At 40.8% G+C, this 22,576-nt stretch overlaps 1 protein-coding gene across 2 annotated transcripts in view; it reads right to left on the bottom strand.

Moving 5' to 3' along the window:
• LOC139478413 (zinc finger protein basonuclin-2-like) overlaps window positions 1–22,576 on the bottom strand; it is a 74,839-nt gene that overhangs the window by 8,178 nt on the left and 44,085 nt on the right. The window contains exon 4 of one of the 2 annotated variants that reach the window (XM_071260873.1): window positions 7,922–8,160. In XM_071260873.1, coding sequence (XP_071116974.1) covers window positions 7,922–8,160 — 239 coding nt within the window. Of the gene's footprint in view, window positions 1–7,912; window positions 8,161–22,576 lie in introns of both variants that reach the window. The other variant, XM_071260863.1, reaches the window with a different exon arrangement.

The following is a 22,576-nucleotide window of genomic DNA, read 5'->3' as shown; positions in this document are numbered from 1 at the left end:
AGTATGTAATGAAAACATTTTATTACTTTATTACTCAAACTGACATGGCAGATAATATAACATTCTTACCATATATTTTCTCTTCACAGCAAATATTGCCACTGGTAACCTGATTAATTCATTTATGGTCAACCAATTAATATCCTGTGACAAAGTTCCGCAGATTAATATCATACACATTTGAGGCACGACAGCATCATGTTCTGGTTAGGTGTAAACATGAATATAAACAGACAGGCAAAGGAAAGTATTTACTTGAAAATTGGATTTGACTAAAATATTCCAAACGTTATCAAAATGTTACTGGGCTGAAAACAGTCTGCAGACTTCAGGTCCAAAACACAACTATGATACCCATATGAAATACATCACCATGGAATAATCATTTCTTGTTTGTTTCATTTTTAGCCACCATGAAACATGGGTGTATACTTCTTTTGCCCGGCAGTTAAGATTTAAACATCCATGGTTGTCATTGAGCTGGATTCTCCATTTCTTGGCAGGGTTCATACAGACAGATTCATCTGTGCGTTCACAAGGTCTACATCTTAGCAAAATGTTCAATGTAACAATCTGTTGTTTGATATTTACAATTAGGTTACTTGCCAGTTAATAAAACTTCACATGTGGACTTTCAGAACACAATGAATATACTATAAATATGTTTTATTTGTTGAATTCCTTACGTGAGCACTAAATGCATGTTTTTTATAATAAGGACATAGACATAGCCGTATAATGTAATCCCAAGTATCACAACACATGCATCAAACCCTGCTCAGCTCTCCATACTGTGTTCTGTTGTTAATAAACAAAATGTTTAACAAAGTGCAAATGAATAATACATGCTTGTTTATGATATCATATGATTGTTTTTTCCAATGTTTTTAATGTAAACAGAATAATGCTACTTTACCATATTTACTTGTGGCTGTGTGAATGTGCAGACCCAGTGCCAACTGATGATCTTAAAAATGTATTTGTCTAATTTGCTTCTGCCTTTATCAGTGTATTCTTGTGAATCTCAGATCACTCAGAATACTACTTGCTCTGTGGAATTTGTACTCTTATTTTACAGTGTTCAAAATTGTGGTTGTAAGTGACTTACAGTTTATTAATGATAGCTACACAAAGAGTCGCAAAGAACAATGAAGAATGAAGCATCCTGCCAGACTCACAAGGACAGTGTTCACACCTCATCCTGCCAGTCTGACAAAGACAGTGTTCACACCTCGTCCTGCCAGTCTCACAAGGACAGTGTTCACACCTCGTCCTGCCCGTCTCACAAGGACAGTGTTCACACCTCGTCCTGCCAGTCTCACAAGGACAGTGTTCACACCTCGTCCTGCCAGTCTCACAAGGACAGTGTTCACACCTCGTCCTGCCAGTCTCACAAGGACAGTGCTGAGACATGGCCCCTGATTTTACAACCCCTACTTTACATCTACCGATTACCAAGCTAAGACTTATATTTTCCAACACCTAAATTAACATATATTTGCCCCTAAACATTTCAAAATCACATTCTACTTTTTACAAAAATCAAATCCAGATCCTACAGAATTACGCTTATCCATTTCCTAACCAGATCGTGTCTCCATTTAGCCCCACAATCAAGCGAGTTCTCCACCAACTAATCTAAGCAAGTGATCCTTGTCTGCAAGTCTACATAGACAATGGCTGTTGCCATCACTGGTCCTTTGTGTGGTAATCTCCTCGCCAGGCCCCCTTGTACTGCCAGGGTAGTAAACATCATTACTGAAGGCGACCTGCCATTTACACATCACATAAATACAAGTCTCTGTTCTTCACAGTCCCACAACAACCATCTGTCCTACAACACAAAAATTGAATCCTTTCCAGACACATTTTTTACAACAACCTAACTACAGAATGTTTGTAATTGGCTTGATTCTTAAATCTGAGGGGCCCATTAGGATCTTTTGCTTTGTGGTAAATGTTTGAATTCTGTTTCAAGCTTTTTTTTGTTAATGTTTAAGTCCATGCTGTGATTTCATCATAATGGTTCATTTTAAGTTCGAGGTCAGAATTATGGATAATTAATTTGTTTTAATATTTCAGCACTTTTCAACCTCAACACACTGTTACATTCAAATATCTTGATTCATGAAAGCTACAAGTAATTTTCTTTGTTGACATGGACTGGGTGAAAGAGGACTGCATGCTTGGTATGACCATTTGGATAGGCCTGGTGTGTCCATGTGTCCTATATCCTCAAACTTTGATCTGGAGATTTGCAAGAAATATGACCATACTTATCTCAACATCAAGCTTCGAAGGTGTTCATGGTATCTCTTTAGAAAAATGAGAACATCAAGAATACCAAGAGTGACAAATTATCTTCTCCATAATATTTTCAAGGAGCTTGAGACCACTCACAGGTCATCTAAAAACCCTTCACAAGTAACCCTGGTGAAGAATGTAAGGTTCCCTGATAAAGACAGCATGAAGACTACCGTGTCCCAACTAACATGTGGCCATGATACATTAACAGGGCAGCCCTCTGATAAACCGCCTCCTCCTGGGACTGTCCTATCATCATTAGGGCACCTTTGCGCCTTGAACAGATAGGGCTGGTCCCCAACATCAACTTCCCATTCATTGGGAGGGGTGTCCCCGTACCCCTTCAGATTGAGGAGATGCTATGTGTCATTGATGGGTGAGAGGGACTGGAGGGGTCAGTGAAGGGGGAGGGGACTGATGGCTGTCACAGACTTATATGGTCACCACCTGGGTGACCCCCCACTGCCAATAGACACAGACATCGATGGCATGTGCTACTCTCTCATCAGCCGATGATGTGCTGCATGGTGATGGTCCAGTTTGGGCATTATGATAAATACAAGTCTCTGTTCTTCACAGTCCCACAACAACCATCTGGCATGATGTGCTGCATGGTGATGGTCCAGTTTGGGCATTATGATGTAGCAAAAACAAAGATAAAGACACGGTGTATATGTGAGTGATGAATTAGTCCTAGGTATTCTTGAGCTATATAAATTTATATGTAGAAATTGACTGAGGGAAGGAAATAGTCTTCATCCTGGGTATATTGTTCCACAGAAACCAATACTCCCAGTATATTGATTCCTCCAGAACAAATGTTCAGGAGGAACATGTTTACTCTCACTTATACTGTTTTTCAAAAAACAATTCTGAAAAGCTTCACATTGAAAAATACAGGAACTCAGTTGCTTGACTCAGTGAAGTTAAGACATATATTATTAGACTCATCTCATCTTATTTCACAGCGACCAAGCATGTCAAGCCAGTGACTGCAATGAGACCCACCACCTGGCCAGCTCATCAGACCCTCCCTGACTGACAAACCAGACCTCTTGATCTTCACCATCTATTTACTACCTACTGAGACCCAATACTTATGTTGTGAGAGTGGTCAGTTGGTTGCCATAGCAACAGAAGATGGTGACTGACAGTTGGGGTATATTGTTGGCAGGGCAGATTCTACAAGACAGAGCACTTCCTGTGGATGCTTGGTCTGGTGTTTACATTTCCGCTCTAGGCATCTCTGACAGTCCAGATCTACACACGCAGGGACAGATATGCCATATGGCACATGCAGGAGGCTAGCTCTTGTCCTACACACAGCCTTGGCTGCCATTGTGAACTGTTTTGAAATTTGAAACATAGCACTAACAACATACACCAACTGTTTCTAACTTTTGTTATAAGGGTTTGTTTTTTCTTCTTCTTTAGCAAGAACCTTGTAAATCAAAAATCTTTCATCACAAAAACAGATGTAACGAATTTATCAAAAATATATTCTACTTTGGACAGAACTAAAATGTGGCTAAAAGATAAATATCTGTATATCAGAACGTGTCAGAGCTGTAAGTTCTAATGTATGATCAGGGTTCCAGATAAATGTTTTAGCCATTGAGTATTATTGCTCACATGTCATCATTCACTTTGGGTATTAACAGTTTATTTATCAATATATCTTTATTCTCTTGGATCCCTGTATATTGGGTATTCTTCATCGAATGAGTAAACCATACTTAAACAAAGTTCGGCTTGCATTGGTGTTTCAGGTCACTTCTCATTTGCATCTGACCATGTGATGCCCCAATGTGTCACATACAGGGTGTATGCTCACTACAGCAATACATGTCTAAGTTACAAGTGAGATGTAGCATTTGTCACGACAGAAGAGTTCATCTTCAGGAAATAAGCATCTATAAAGACATGCAGGTATGCAAGGTGAAAAGGCTACATTGGCTAATTACACACAGTGTTGTTATACTATTAGATTTTCCAAAAAATATTTATGTTTTCATTCCAATCATATTTAAACGAAAGCACTACAAAATCAATTGCATTATGGTGATTTATAGTGTGTATTATACACAAATACATTCTCATCTGAAGCTCTGTGTATTAGATCAACATGCACTGGTAGAGGAGACCCAGCACACAATACATCCCACATTCAAGTGTGGTCTGTCCCATCAGTAGAGGGTAAACTATGGCCCAGGTTGTCACCATTTTGGAAATCTCAACCTCTTCATGGGGTAAAACTGAGTTATCAAACCCCTGCAGGCAATTTGCATGTGTTGATAGGGAAAGGTACACAGAGATAAGCCTGTTGACAGGAAGCAACCATGTGCTACAGTTGTCAATAACTGAGGCTTATGTCAACATCAGCTGGTTTGCTAGAGATGATAGACGCGTGTTATGTAAATACCTAGGTGTGAATGCAGGACAGATGCCCTAATGGTGTTATGTAATGCCATGTTTGATGTTACTGGCACATTGCTGTTACTGGTTACTACAATAAATACTCGTGTAAAATAAAATTATGTTTGATTAGCAATTAATGTCCTTACATACAGTATATTAACATACAGTACTCCCTTATATGTCTGAATCTGATTAATTGTTTTCAGACATGTTAAATTCTCACATCTACATCCAGATAATGGTCAAAGTTAAGAGGTACACGCTCGGCTAGTGGCTCACAGACAAGTTGGCACAATTTCCACTGTTCCTTAACAAGCATAATGACAACTTCAGACATTCAAATTAGGAAATCATCAACCCTAGATACTAAAACATAGTCACGATTTCTTCAAAATATTTGGCAACAAATGCCCCAACATTTGACTGGTCACTCAGGTGTTTTTGATAATGGTAGACAAAATCGGAAATGGCATTTGTGTTGTAAGTCAGTGACCACATTGTATGCTGATTACAGTAATGCCCCCCTATCAGACGTATACTTCCACCAGAACCACAGATCTACTTTAGTCCATCTGCATATCTGACCAAAACAAATCCAAGTCAATAATCTTATTGGAATTGTTTCTAACCATAAGTATCCTGGTCAGTACCTGTCCATGCGGTGACATTATCCCCTGATTACATTACCTCACAACCCCTGACACACCCCATGAGTCCAGGATTACATTATCTTACAACCCCTGACACACCCCACGAGTCCAAGGTTACATTACCTTACAACCCCTGACACACCCTATGAGTCCAAGGTTACATTACCTTACAACCCCTGACACACCCTATGAGTCCAAGGTTACATTACCTTACAACCCCTGACACACCCCATGAGTCCAGGATTACATTATCTTACAACCCCTGACACACCCCACAAGTCCAAGGTTACATTACCTTACAACCCCTGACACACCCCATGAGTCCAGGATTACATTATCTTACAACCCCTGACACACCCCATGAGTCCAAGGTTACATTACCTTACAACCCCTGAGGCACCCCACGAGTCCAAGGTTACATTATCTTACAACCCCTGACATACCCCACGAGTCCAAGGTTACATTATCTTACAACCCCTGACACACCCTATGAGTCCAAGGTTACATTATCTTACAACCCCTGACACACCCCACGAGTCAAAGGTTACATTATCTTACAACCCCTGACACACCCCACGAGTCCATGGTTACATTACCTTACAACCTCTGACACACCCCATGAGTCCAGGATTACATTATCTTCTAACCCCTGACACACCCAACGAGTCCAAGGTTACATTACCTTACAACCCCTGACACACCCCATGAGTCCAGGATTACATTATCTTACAACCCCTGACACACCCCACGAGTCCAAGGTTACATTACCTTACAAGCCCTGACACACCCCACGAGTCCAAGGTTACATTACCTTACAACCCCTGACACACCCTATGAGTCCAAGGTTACATTATCTTACAACCCCTGACACACCCCACGAGTCCAAGGTTACATTATCTTACAACCCCTGACACACCCCACGAGTCCAAGGTTACATTATCTTACAACCTCTGACACACCCCATGAGTCCAGGATTACATTATCTTACAACCCCTGACACACCCCACGAGTCCAAGGTTACATTATCTTACAACCCCTGACACACCCCATGAGTCCAAGGTTACATTACCTTACAACCTCTGACACACCCCATGAGTCCAAGGTTACATTACCTTACAACCTCTGACACACCCCACGAGTCCAAGGTTACATTATATATTAAAAACCCCTGACACAAGCTACTAGTCCAAGGTTACATTATCTTACAACCCCTGACACACCCCACGACGCCAAGATTACATTACCTTACAACCTCTGACACACCCCATGAGTCCAGGATTACATTATCTTACAACCCCTGACACACCCTATGAGTCCAAGGTTACATTACCTTACAACCTCTGACACACCCCATGAGTCCAGGATTACATTATCTTAAAACCCCTGACATACCCCACAAGTCCAAGGTTACATTACCTTACAACCCCTGACACACCCCATGACGCCAAGTGTACATTATCTTACAACCCCTCACAAACCCTACAAGTCCAAGGTTACATTATATATTAAAAAACCCTGACACAAGCTACTAGTCCAAGGTTACATTATCTTACAACCCCTGACACACCCCACGACGCCAAGGTTACATTACCTTACAACCTCTGACACACCCCATGAGTCCAGGATTACATTATCTTACAACCCCTGACACACCCCACGAGTCCAAGGTTACATTACCTTACAACCTCTGACACACCCCATGAGTCCAGGATTACATTATCTTAAAACCCCTGACATACCCCACAAGTCCAAGGTTACATTACCTTACAACCCCTGACACACCCCACGACGCCAAGTGTACATTATCTTACAACCCCTCACAAACCCTACAAGTCCAAGGTTACATTATATATTAAAAAACCCTGACACAAGCTACTAGTCCAAGGTTACATTATCTTACAACCTCTGACTCTAGGTAATTTCTTTGACTGGTGTACCAGTACTGATAGAACACAAATACTTTAAATGGTGTTGCTTATGTAGCGGCCATAAAATTTCCGAGTCCCTTGATGGGATTCAAACCACAGACATTCTAATCAGAAGTCAGATGCCTTGTCCATTTGACCAAAATGGTTAACCACGTCCACAAGCTGACATGGTGAGGATGTCATCTTTGGGATGACTCCTCGTCCAGCTACATACTTCCCCGTCAAGACACGTCCCGGGCCTCATAGTAGGCTACTGAGACATATTTTGCTCAAATTTGATTGAACTTGCTCAGTGCCAATGTAGCAGCCATAAAATTTCCAAGTGGCCTGATGGGATTCGAACCATGGACTTTCTGATCAGAAGTCGGACGCCTTGTCCATATGACCAAAGAGGTTAACCCCGTCAGCAAGCTGACAAGGTAAGGATGTCATCTGTGGGATGACTCCACGCCCTGCTATACTTACATACCAGTCTTTCAAATATCAAATATACTGATACTAAACAAAATTGTTTATCACAACAAACTACTGATCTACTATAGCTACATATTCTATTCTCCATGGTTATACAACTGGGGGAAAACAAGAAGGATATAATGAAAGTTGATTTACCTGTCCTACCTGAAGAATGTATCCCCTGGCATAGTCCTCATACGTCCAGCCGAAGCCGTTGAGTACTTGCAGCACCTCGTCATGCTGGAGGACACTGAACAGACGGTCAAGGAGAATCTTCAGTCGAATAGGTGTAGCCTGAGCTCCATACAGCATCAGACTTGCGATGTCGAAAACAATGTTGGGTTGGACAACCTCCACCTGCATCCCGAGGTTGAATAAGTGTGCGTAGCCGAGCTTGTCAAGAGCTGAAAATGACAAAGTACAACTTAGTTACTTGACATTACTTTCAAATACCTTAAACCCATAAATACTTTATACAAGTGCCATCATAATGATATTATGAACAAAAATTACAATCAAATTATTGTCACACAAGGATTACACTCAACACAATGAGAATATTTTGAAAACTACCAAGTGGGCCTGGGAATGTGAACAGATGCAGCACTGCCCCATATGTCTATCACAAGTATCAGTTGTCATGAATAAAACCAGAAACAAAAACTGCATTGGTCAGTAAAGAAATCAAATCTGTTTCCATAATGGTTCGTAATACATACATAGTGTCCACTGATGCCAATATTCAACAGCTGACTGTCAGTGGAAACCAGCAGATTCCACCACCTTTACTGTCTACAGAACAAAGTACATATCCCAGACAGGTGATTGTGTCACCAACTCTTGCTTCCTCTCACACAAAGAACTGGCAGACTGTCCTTGTCTGTGACAGGAACTAAGACAGACACCAGAAGCAACTGGGCCTCCTATACAGTAGGAAATCTAGAGGGGGTAGGGGACAGGCTGCATTCGGCAACAGGGGTAAGGGGGGATTCTTGGGGAGGGACAGCCCAGCTGGGGGGAAGAAGACAACCACAATGTCCTCCTCCAATCTGGAACCATGCTCTGGTCATGTGACAGACACATGGAGGGCTGAAGGTAGATCAGGTTTCAAAGCAACAGATAGTGGCAGGAACTGCTTCTAGTTCTTTAATTACATCAAGTTGGTAATGATTGAGTTCCTTATCATCAATACTAAACTAGGTGCAAAATAGGGTAAAATGGATGAATTCAGTTAGACACTGTGTAACAAACCTAGATTTACTCTCTTACAATTATCTCCATATGAATAATATGAGAAAAGTCAAAGGAAGTGAACATAAATTATTCCTGACAGCAAAAGAAGAAGAGGGTAGTGAGTACACAAGTGGGGAACAGGGTGGTGGCAAATGTCCTGGAAGAGAGGTGAGAGATGGATGTCAGCGCCAGTTAGGGGAGGAGGGAGAGGCTCCTGTGTCCTGTCCCCATCTGGCAGTGCTTATCCCCTGTCTGGTGTCAGGTGACACAAGAAGGTAGTCATACTTCAAAGACTTCCTGGCTGTCCCCATATGTTCGTATTACATAACCAGCATGGCCACAGAGGACAGTGTGGGGCTGCAGCCTGGAGGAGGCTGGCTGGACAACTGTGTTGATGTTAGCCTTGCTCCAGTATCATGCTCAACCTTGTTTATGGTGTCATGTAAACAGACAGCTTTGTTTTGTGACTACAGAGGACCAACCTCAAGGGACATCTGGAGTGGACATAGACCTTGCTTAGTCATAAGGTGAAACTTTGACACTTATATACTGAATTCTTTTTTCTGGTATATAGTATAATAAACTACTGTAGCACATTTGATAAAAAAACATGTTTTTGATGTTCCATTTGTGTATTTGATTATTCTTAACTCTTTCAATCAGGAATGTAATGGTATGAATAATTTTTAAAGTCAAGTTCAGAGTTAACAGAGTTAAGAAGTTAACAGTTTTGACCAATGTTCAAAGTCAAATTAATTGAATGGCAATCTAATACATTGAGAGGCTGAGAAGTAGAGCATATTACCCTTCACTCTCCTCATCCCCTCTCCTCAATGCAGCTACATATCTTTCACATGATTTAAACTCATTAGTCAAACTCCGAAGAGCATCTCACAAACCATGCAAGACAAAATTCGGTTAATTCAGCTCGTTAAGATTTTGTCTCCTTTCAAACAAAATTTGTCCCAAACCAAACTGACTGTCCAATTGTGGGCCAAGCAAAGGAGATCGCATTGCACATGATTAAACCTAATTAGTGCTGCTCAGAGAAATCTTATGCAATGGTGACCAGCTCTAGTTCTCTAATTGTGTCCACTGAGTTGGGAGTCCACAGTGCCATATCCCTTACACTGACCTCATCCTGGCCCCTGGTCAAGCCTGGCTTTGATGTGGTGTTGGTGATGGACAAGGTGTAACCTGATCACTGAGAAGCTGGGGACCATGGTCAAGACTGGTAGCACTATTTCAAGAATGGTGGGGGTCCTGACAGGGAGGGATGGCTGCAGATCTGGAGATGGTAGTACCAAATAATGGGGCCTTGGATAGGTGGGGGCTGCACTACCACCACTGACTACAGTCAGTGACTACAGCTCCAGGAACGTGGAGGTTTAGTGGGTCGACTCTTGGAGTGGGAGATTTGGTGGAATGGAAAAGTGATTAATGGCACCAAACAAAGTATTCTATGAGACTGGTAAATAAACAAATATGATTGTTTAAGTATGCCACTTCAAATTAGTAGCAAAAACAAAATAGTTGTTTACACTGGGTGGAGTAGAAAAGAAACATCTCCTCTCACCAAAAACATTCCATCACACCAACAATGAATCTTTGAGATGAAACGTTGAAATGAATACCGGTTCAGTGGTATGAACCAACACTACAATGACTACACATTACACTACAATGACTACACATTACACTACAATTACTACACATTACACTACAATGACTACACATTACACAAAAATCAGCATGCAAACACAAACCCCTTATCAATCCACCCACTTTGTCTCCCTCTGACCCATCTATACATGGCACCCATGGACATGGCACCAATGAGACCTACTTTGCATGACATGAATGGCCTCCCCTGCTTGGGCAGATTCAATTAAGTATGTGTTTCTGTGCTAGCTGAAGCATATCCCACCTTTGTTCACCCAACAGCTAAATTATTTAATAAAGGCTGCACTAATTAGTGTTGGGTGACTGTGGCTGGAGACACTGGACATCTGAGGAGGAGGAAGTTTTCCTGGACTGATGAAGACTCCCACATTATCCCTGCAATGTTTTCTGACACACATGCCTTTATCATTAACCCCCTTAACATATTTCATATTCTGAAGGACTTAAATTGGACAGCTACTCTCCAACTCACTGACACATCAAGCAGGAACTACAACCTAGCTGGCATGGGTTATAGTTACAAGATCATGCAGTTTGTACCGCCATAGGTTTCTTATAATAAGACTAAGAACTAGACTCACTGTTTCAATCGACAAGGAGTTATAATATACTGAATACGTAAGTAGTCTTAAAATCATCAGCCAGACAGTCGGCAGGTGGTGGAAAATATAATGCAGCCTGACAAGAAAAGTTACCAGCCACGGGCAACAGGCAGGCAGTTATAACTTATTTTGCACACTGAACTAGACTAACATATAGACTAGGGAATCTTTTATTACACAATACATTTCTCTCCTCTAACATTAAAACAATTAATTTTCCTGATGCTTATGTGGAATAGAGCTGGGTAGACTTGATTTTATATAAATCTAGATTGGTTTTGTTTTCATAAAATACATATATTCCACAGTCATGGTGCAGGACTAACAAAAAAACATGAAGTAGACATTATCTACATTGTTCCATAATTTTAGAATATGTGTGACTTTTTTATAAATCAATTATCATTAAAACATCTCAAAAAGAAGGATATACTGAATAAGTAGAAAATTACAACTTGGACACCTTCCAGGTGAGGCTACTGAAGGTCCCTTGTCAATATCCTGCAAGCACAAATGAATGTATTGCATGTCATTCAGGACTATTCTTTATTCTAAGATGACACCATCCGCTCAGACTGCTTAATTTGATTTTTCTGTTGTGTCAACTTGTTTGGAGTTAAGTGTTACCTGGGTGCTGTGACTGTTGCACAGTCATGCCCCAGCTGTTGTGCTCCCCCTGCTGGCTGCATCAGTGACGACACACATCAAAGTGACACCACGCCAATCAATACTTCTGTATTGTGCAAGCTTCTGTCATTATTTTCTTGTCAAAGAGACAGGCTCTATCCTAATCCTGTCCCTGTGCTAAGATGAAATGAACCATTCTACAAGATGAGGTGTTTAGCAATCACTTTAATGGCAAGAGCATAGGTAATCAATGCCAATCATTGCACCTAACAAATAATACGGTATATTTTTTATCTCATGGTAAGGGATATTTTCACTTAACCTGAAACAGATGGTATAGACACAACAGTTTTAACTAACAGAGCTCAATCTCATCTTTTATCAACATTAAGTCATGCCCTTGCAATAAGAAAATTAAGAAAACAAAATAAGTTGATAAAATAAATACCCCATTCCTTCTTTAGAGTTTGGTCTGAATTAACACTACATTTTCCAGTGAATCCCTGACAGAGACCCCAGCAATTAGTCCTACTATGAGGGGCAGATGATGATATACCACTTCTGAGGTATTGGACACTCTGTGAGTTCTAGAAAGAAAAAAATATAAACAGATACCATAGTCCATAAAGTACCCAAATTTAACAAAGATATCAACCCACACTACCACACTAAACTAACTCTAAGCTTTATTAAATCTCGTTTTGTAATAAATCAATCGCTCTACCACCTAACAGTGTAAGCATAATGGTAATATCTTCCATCCAGCTACAGAGTTACCCCCCTTGAATCCCCCTGCCTGGCCACTGGGCTATTTGCAGCACACAAGACAGGCCTGCTCTGAGAAGAAGAGTCACACTATCTTGTCTTGTGGCAGCTGTGAAGGGGGAGTGGGGAAATGTCAGATATATACAGTTGTGGGGATGGGAATATTCCTTGACATACCACCAAGTGTAGCACCAAGTCTTGTGCAGATAGGAGACTGGCAAAGCCATTTCACTAACAAATAACACTAAGTATTTGCTAATTGTGATTTTTAGTGGTGTCATCACAACTTGTATTACTGTAGATATACTCTAGATAGTCACATCATAATCATCAGTCAGAGCACAAGAGACTGCAATATTAAGCTATTGGACCTTGATCTATCTTCAACTACCATGAATTTTCCAGCACAAACAAGCAAGTGAATTTGTTTCTGAGTTGCAAGTGTGCATGTATGCCTCTTCCCACACAGCAGGGTGATCTGTTAGTAAGCCTGTGTGAGGTCATCACTGCAACACATCCCCTGCCTGCTACATGGCACAGCACTACTATAGTCTGATTATGCAATCTGGCTTGACAGGTTATTTCAAATTTTCTGGGTTTTGCACAGGAATCAATATAAATAGTTATGCATATCAGTGTATATCTGTGAGATTACAGCCAGCTAGCAAACACAGTTGACAGCTACCCTGTCTCCTGCCTCCCAACCACCAGATTCATACAAAATTGAACACAGATTTCACATCTCTTTTTTGTTTCCAGAAACTTGTTGATGATTAGATCTGGTGTCCCACCAAGCGAAGAGTCCTTCTGATCTTTGGCTCAGCCTTCTATGGCCGTAGTATATGGCCGTACAATTTGCCTCATGCTATTTTATCCTTGAATGTACATGAAATATATTACTATCAACTAATGTTGCAACACATCCCCCATGCCAATTGCTTGTCAGAGTTATAAGATTCTTCATTGCTTGTTTTCTGTACTAAACAGTACTATGACACAAGGTTTCTATACACTGATCCATATTTTAAGACATTGACGGATTGGTTTTCTATGTCCTAAAAGAATTCAAAGAATGTTTAAATAGCACTAATGTAAGGTAATTTGTCGAAGGAATCCACTTCTGGATGTTCTTCAGATAATAACAAGATATCAGTCGGATTTCCATGTAAGAGGCTTGGGCAAGCAAGCAAAGAACTGGGACAATTTACTGTAAGTCCAAATTATTACAAACATTAAATAGATAATTAAACACGATTCTGTTTCCCAAACCATATCTCTCTTCCATGACACGTAAAACATTAGACACCTTGTTATCTACTGAGTTCCGTGTACCGTAAGATTTTGCTGGTTGCAGTAACTATTGTCATTATAGAAACAATTTGACAAAGTCATCCCCAAGTTTCTATAGATGACACAAGTTTGTTCCAAATATGGACAATATTTATTTTTATGGCCCTCCCTTAGTGCAGTCTGCTGATACACAGTCAAAACCTTGTCAAAACATCAATATAAAAAGCTACAGTAAAAACTCTGATGAATGTGATGATAGTGAAAACAAAGGGATAAGAAACCATTGTCAAAGACTGAGAGAATCTGCCAGGAAATGATTGTGGACAGTGCTGGAATTGGTCGTAGATGAACTGCAAGATAAAGATGGATTATGCTACTTAACGGCACATAAATAGCAGCCTCAACTGTGTTTAGTAACGCTATGTGCATTTACGATCTGTTGAACATTCTTTGATTGGTATAATTATGTCAAAAATAGAGACAGTGAATCTCAACACTGTAAATGGAACATACCCAGAATTGTTGCTTAAACAAGACCAGAAGTCCTCCGAGAAATTCAAAGTCTACAAGACACAGGATAAGAAGAGTCAAAAACATCTGATAACCAGCCCTAAACATTGTATTTTGTAACCTGATCTCTTAACACACGCTACTCTAATCCTGCTATCATGCTGGGAATTTGTGGGGTTTTTCTGTCACTGCTTCTGCTTGTAGGTGTTATATGATGTAGATGACAAAGGATTGCTGGCACTGTGCGACCATGATAGCTCAACTCTGATCGCAGAGGAATCTTCTAAAACTATGTTATTACTGCGTGGTTGCCTTTATCAAAGAAAGCAAACAAGCACATGACAAAAACAAGGAGCAGTGGCTGGCGAGGGAGGAATGTATGTGCAGGGAGACATTACAGCAGATAACACACAGCCGACCAGGATCATGTGCTGGTTGGCACATCGGGGGGAAATGTCACATCTGTCCTACCTCCTGCCAGGAGCACACTGACTTTCTCCAGCATCTCGACACAGGAATACACCCTTTTCTACTTTGGAGTACACCTCCATAAACAGGAATATACGCAATCTACATAGGAATACACCTCCTCTACACAGGAATATACCCTCTCTACATAGGAATACACCCTCTCTACACAGGAATAGACCCTCTCTACACAGGAATATACCCTCTCTACACAGGAATATACCCTCTCTAGACAGGAATAGACCCTCTCTACATATGAATAATCACCCTCTACACAGGAATACACCCTCTCTACATATGAATAATCACCCTCTACACAGGAATACACCCTCTCTACATAGGAATACACCCTCTCTTCACAGGAATATACCCTCTCTACATAGGAATATACCCTCTCTACCCATTCCTTTCAACACATTAAAATGCTCATGACAAGAAAATTGTGCAGAACGACTTAAAGTTGTCCTGTGATGTAAAACCTGCCTGATGACATTTACTGAAATATCCAGACCATAGTCTCATGGTTTTAATCCTGTTTTGTCTCAATCAATCTTTTCGTGCAGCCTATTATGCAAGTTTTGGGTGCACTTTCTTATTCAGGAATGAACAATTAACATGATAATTGTAATGTCTCTAAAAGTAATGTCTTTTTTAGTGACAGTAATCCATTGATTGTTGGTTTTTTTAAACCACACTGCTCTTTACCCCTAAAAAGACATACAACCTTTGTATCTTTATATGTTTTAAACATAGCAAATGTGAATATAGAAACTGTTTTAAATAATCATGCTTAGACCCCATGAAGACCTACTACCCAGCAATACCTCCACCAGATGCTGCTTTGGGAAGCAGGGTTTAACTAGTAGGAGTGCCAAGAGATTATATACTATATTCAAAACCAAAGGCAGGATACATTAAGTATTGATATATTACCACATATTTCCAAGCTTGTTTGACACAATGTAAAATTCTGAAATACGTTAATATTTGTCTGTTTCTGTCAACCATTGCCACATGGTTTGAGTGGAGCGACTTATTGGTGTGATCAGCACCTTATTCCTGCTCCCTGCAGAGAGTGTGAGTGACACGAACACGAGACACTGACAAGGCGTTCCCATCATGCCACTCACATCACATGGTGTAGGCAATTGTAATACAATTACACAATCATGGAGCACTGGGCAAGGTGGGAAGGCCTCACACCTCTAACATGTAGCATGCATGTCACATACATTCTTTATCTCAAAATTGTGATTTACTGTTTTATTATCACTTTCATTTCATATGATACGATGAGCATGCTTTTCACATACATGCCCAATGTTCAGGAGCAGCTTTACAACTTCAACATACATTGTTCATGTATTGACCTGTTTGATACCTTCACTGAGTGGATGAGTAAGTATTGTTTTATGCCACTTTTAGCAATGTTCCTGCAATATCATGGTGGGGGACTCCAGAAATGAGTTTCACACAATGTACCCATGTGGGGAATCAAATCCCTGACTTCATGAAACACTTTAACCACTAGGCTACCCCCCTCCCTCCCTACCGCCCCTTGATACTTGATAATCAATGTTATCACATCACAAATTTTCAAAATATAAAGAACAGAAGTGGTTTCTCTCATATTTATAATTCTATGTTCAAGTTCTCCATGTTTATCAATTTGGTGAATATCATATAGATTGGGTATAATCAAATATCAAGATCTTTATCTATTTATGTAAATTACTGTTTACCTCATCTAGTATTCTAGTGTAGTTTGATTTTGTACAAATACTCCCTGCTGATCTGTCCGAACTAAGCTGTGTGTAGAGTGTTTAGGTACAAAGTGTCTGTAGAGGTGTGAAATCACAAATTATAGTGTGTTAATACCTCCATCCGACTGCTGGCCGTATGCCCTCAAATGTAGCATGTAATGATTATTGACACTAATTGTATAACTTGGCGCATTCCACATATTCCGCCTATATGTTCGCACCCAGTTACTTTCCTTCATCACTAGCCTGACAGGGAATTAGTTTGAACCAGTGTCATAGCTAGGACATGCATAATAGACTCTAAACTCTATTGTAAACATGCACAGGTAATTTATCCTGGCCTGAATGTCTGCTGTTTGATGTATGTGGTGTGGACCAGCATGACACAGAATACCTGTTGGGGAGGACTACATGTGGCCTGCAACCCTCCCAAGCCCCGTTCCTACTAAATGGCAGCAGCCACATCCAGGAAGGCACAGCTGTTGGCTGAATGGTATCGCTGTACCGCTGTTGATGACGAAGATGGCAAAGTTTAGAGCGATGTTGTCCCGGGCAGCACATCCCCTTTTTGTGAGATTAATTGGGTGAACTACGTTTTGCTCTGACTCGGCTTGTATGTGTGTGAAGAGGAGACTATTTTTGGACCGGGGCTTTGACGTTCTTACAATAAGAAAAGACAGTACAGATATATAGAGTTACTTCTACCTTGAAGAAATGGGGAATTTAGTGAAGACCAAAAACCTTTGTCAGCTACTCTTTTTTTCTGCTATCTCTTCAAACGTACATAATTCAAATGCAAAGACATCGCAAAACTCTTTGCTGGATTGGGATCTGTTGAAGCAGCAATTCCATTTTTCTTTGAAGATCGTCAAATATCATGTCAATCTTTTCACGATGAACCAACACCCATGAAATTGTTACGAGCTATTTCGCACATATGCAGAAATAATCATGTATTGCAAATTACAGTCGCTGACACAAGTCTCACTTGAGTGGTGATTGTTGATTCCCTCTCTGATACAACTCAATCCATGGTGAAGCAGAGAGATACACGATATGCCTTTTGATACACCCACAATTCTCTTTCTTGAAAAAATCCCAGCCTAAAGTGTCGCCAAATCTGCACTAGGGATCAAAGCCAATGTATGTAAAGTATCTATGGATGTGTTGGTGAAAGTGTACAGGCCTGGGATGATAGCAGATATGAAGAGTAATTTATTAGACCTCCTGTCGCTACTAGCAGCTGAGACAAGCATTCCATTGATAAATCTGCATCTTGCTGGAAAGTTTGCATAAATATTCTGATAGGGGCATGTGTGTGGAGGTGCTGGGTTCTGGTATGAGAACAGACCTGAGATACTGTGTGACCAGCATGTACGGGGCGGACAGATCCAGGGAATTCACTTGGTGTATTGCTTACAGTGAATCAGGGCGACACCAAGCCTCAATGTACAGCTACAATATAACACTTTTGTGTCACATATACTTCAAGGCCTGCTGGGAAGTTATTATCAACATCAAAGATACGACCCACATCAGTGCATATTTTGTGCACTTCCTTAGATTATGACGTCAATGATGGAACTGGTTGGCAATATAATGAACTATCCTTATCTCCCTGGGATGAAGGACAGGGCGAAGTGAGTACATGAGCCCCTGCTGTCACAGTAGGCTATAACTCTGTCGTCTGTGGGTGGACCGAGAGGGAGGAGACGCCTTTACATGACATCCAATAGTTTCACTGGTTACTTTATATAGGCAACTTGAACTTGTGCAACAGTTCAAATAGACACACCTTACAATGAGAACTTTGTCCTTTGTCTTAAAGTTTCTTTCGCCTATCATTCATATTTCTTCATGCAGATGAATCGCATACATATCCAGCTTGTTCCAGGAAAATGAATTCAAAATGTGTGTAAAAAACACAAAAAGTACCTCGTGTAACACCTTTGATATTTCACACCAGTAGATATTTTTTTCAGAAATTCAAACTTTGCCTATTCTGAAACTGGTGAAACAAAGTGAGATCTGTCATTCCTGACATGAGATTGTCTATGGAGGAACCAGGAGAGCCTGTTAAGCAAGATTTAAGCGATGAGACGCTGCAGAAAAAGGAACAGCATCTGAAGAAGACAAAAAATTTGAAGATATACACCAGCCAAACATCCAGCAGTGAAGACTGCGTCTTGCCACCAGCTACTGGGGGAGAGGTTACACTCAGTTGATGTCATCCAAACTCACTCGCACACTTCCGCTATCAATCATGTTTAAAATAACCCTGTTCCCAACTCCACTGAAAAAGAATGTCATATTAGGACTGAGGAATCTGGGCCTGGTGGCTGGGGATGTGGAAACACTTGCTTCCAGCAGTATTAGCCACACACACCCTAGTTTCTGACCACTGATACCCGCCAAAGTTGATCCCTACAGTCAGCCTACAGTTTTGTTTATCGGGGTAAAATCAATAGATCTCCTAGATAGTTTGGATAGATAATGCTCCAACATGGCGAAACCTAGCATGTTTATGTCACTCAGTAATTTTTCTAACAATTTGATGATGCAAGAGTTGTGTTTATTTGTAATGAGAGATAGCTGTTGATATGTTGTTTTAGTCTATCACTCGTTGGTAAACAGTTCTACCAGCTGACAGCTTCCCTGGCTCAGAACGCCATGAAGTGTTTTGCTGAGGCATACAGCAGGACATTTACGGATATATCTACTCCTTGCTACTCTTCTTTCATCAAGCCAAACTTACACAGAATAAAGGATGAAAATACAACTATCAACCTAGAGTTTCCATGAAATGTCCCGAAAATAAGTTACTCTTCCTAGTGAGCAGTAGTGTTCAGAATGACATTTATTAGATGGCAACTTCTCCATGTGTGAGCAGCTCTACCTGAACAGTTTTCATCAAGTAGTAGGTCTGGCCTCTCAGGTAGGGTTTGAATGAAGGATGTATATTTGTGTTAAACACCAGTGGTTGACGAGCAGGTCATCACTTTCTAACCTCTCTCAGCAGATAGTGTGAAGAATGTTGGGAAGCCAAGTAAGCTGGAGACGTGGTAATTACCAGCCCTGAGTCCCCCTAGCCCCAAGGAGGTGGGCTGGTCCGTGCCGGGCGGTGTCAGGTGTGGGAGAGAAGGTGATCTAGTGTGTGTACATGCAGAATTTATACAGCTATATTACTGAGATATTCCATGGAGGTATAAAACACTGCCCAGAGTGGAGTGGGGCTGTCGATGGTGTCATGTGATGCAATGAGAGGGGAGACATGGGCAGAGGCTTTACTTGCTGTTAGGTGTTCAGCAGTCTTGCTGCACTGAAAAAAATAAATTAACTTGGAACCTCCATAGACATACAGTTCATATATACAAAGCACTAATATCAATGGGTCATGTTTTTTTTTTTGGACAGAGATAGAACATAGAAAAATTTAGTTCAGGATTCCTATATTGCTGACAACTCCTGCAAATTAATTTTTGACAGTGTTGAGGTTAGATACAGCACAGACGTCTTCAATAATACAGGATACAGTTGGGTTTCTAGTGGACCAAATCTTGACCCCTTTTGGTTTTCATACTGATGGCCAGAAGAAATGCACATTCCATACATGGGACTTAGATGAAGCTAACTGTGTGTAAATGATGATATGTAGAGGCTAGCAGCACAGTCTGGCAGTGTTATAGGACACCATCAGAGGCCTCTCAGCAGTTGGTATGGGTTGACAAGTGAAGGAGGTGAAGGAAGCATGTGCTGCTGGACTCTTGATCCACCCAACAGCTGCAGGCAGGCTGGGTGCCTATCTCCATCCTGGGTCTCATGTAGGTAAATCCTCACTTTAATTACCCCAAGCTGACTGATGGGGGACAGACATTATTGTGAGGACCAGTTGCAGGCCATTACCCTTCATCTTTGAACCCTGCATAACAGTGACCCTGAGACCTGCCCGCAGCTGTCCACAGCATCTCACCCCCTTCACCAAATCTGGAGGCTGGACTTGGTCAGGTCGCACTGGCAAAGCACTTTATAGGCAGAATGTGATGACATATCTGTGCTGTCAGTTGAACTTTGAAGTGCCATCTGCTGACATAATTTTATTGCAGTAGTGTGATGATCGAAATTACAGGGACACCAAGGTGATAAGTAATTTAGCATCCCATTTTGATAACAGCATAGTACATGAACTGAACATCATATATCAGTAAGGGCACCGCATTCAATGGCTTGGTACCACAAGTAGACTAACATAGAATCTAGGAAATATTTCATTGCACAATACCTTTCTCTCCTGATGCTGATATATATTTAATAGAGCTGGCTAGAGCTGGCTTTAGTTGCTTTTATATAAATCTAGATTGGTTTTGTTTTCCATAAAATACATATATTCCACAGTCATGGTGCAGGACTATACCACAAGAAGACAGTTTTTAAGTTTCAACCACTGCAGCATGAAGATAAGGTTCAATGCAAGCATTCCTGAGTAGCAATGAAGCAGTACCCAAGCTGACATTGGAACCCCAAGCACCTTGTGTGTACTCTACTTTGGTCCAACTTGCCTTGAGGACCGCAGGTCAAAAAGAAGGGAGACTGGAGTATCACCTTGCATGTTTGGCCCTGCAGTGTACCTGTGTAGATGACTGACTCAGACTTACATACACCAGTGGAGCATGTTTACCCACACACACTCATCACATGGTTATTCTTAAGGAATCCTGCTTTACACAAATACTATGCAAAGACAGGAAACAGAATAATTTAGTTGACATGTCTTTACTTTCATGTCTCTAGCATTCCTCTGAAATGTGAAATCTGAAAGAAGGACATTGCAGTTGGAACCCTGCTGTCATTAATAGCTAGAGCGGCTGCACTCGCTCAACATGTCGCTGAGAAGTAAATGGTGGATGGAAGAAGTCTGAGGCATCAGTGGTCAACATACTGTTCAAGACATGGAAATGATAATAGCAGAAGCAGAGAGACCATGTGATTGCTATTATGTTTACACAACAGAATTGCTAACTACATGTCCCTTTTTAAAAAGAAATAAAATTAAATGTTCCAAGAAGACAGTATCTGATTCCGTGAGTCAATTAGTGTTTGCCTCGTAATGCCCAACACAGTTAACTGACATGGGTCACATTCCCTGATTAATTTCCTATTGTGACAAAAAAGGTAAAAACAACCTTGACAAAAATGGATTACATTTCATTCAATACGCAGAGGGAAAATTGTTTAGCTTTTTACGATGTTCAATTTCCTGAAATATTCTCAAAAAGGCCACCTTTCCCAATTGACAAGACAAAGAAAAGTATGGAATTTAGAAGTGTCACATGTTAAATATAAGTAAGAAAGTTCACACTTGTATGGAAGCAGTTCCAAGAAGTAAACCTGTAAAACCATGTGCTTGTTGGTGAAACCATCACAGGCAAGGAAGAATGTCGACACGGAGCTCTTCCCCTACCCACTGTCCGCAATGTTATGAAGTGAGAAGTATGCACCCATACCTGATCCTCATGTCCTACAAAGAGTAGCAATCGTATGCAGCTGGTACATGTCGCAGTAGTTTTAACACTGCCACTGGGACGAGACATGGACGAGACTTGGACCAGTGGGCTGTTCAGGCAAGTTGGACTCAAGGAAAAACAAACACTACTTTCTTGTCTGCTAACACAATGTTTATGATTAATATCAATCTACCAGTTAATAATTACCCCAAGCACACAGAATATTATTGCAGTTTCACAAATAACAGTCTAGACCTAGACTGGAAATGACTACCAGACCACTGAATGCAAACCTCCACAAACTATTTGTAACAGTTATTACAAAAAATGACACACTGAATATTTTGTACCACGGTACAACAGTAAATAGAAAAGAAC

The sequence above is a fragment of the Haliotis cracherodii genome, unplaced genomic scaffold, assembly GCF_022045235.1.
Source record: "Haliotis cracherodii isolate W230 unplaced genomic scaffold, xgHalCrac1.p SCAF_1, whole genome shotgun sequence".
Taxonomy (NCBI): Eukaryota; Metazoa; Mollusca; class Gastropoda; order Lepetellida; family Haliotidae; genus Haliotis; species Haliotis cracherodii.
Note: the sequence above shows the minus strand (reverse complement) of the source record. Positions and strands in the feature narration are given on the sequence as shown.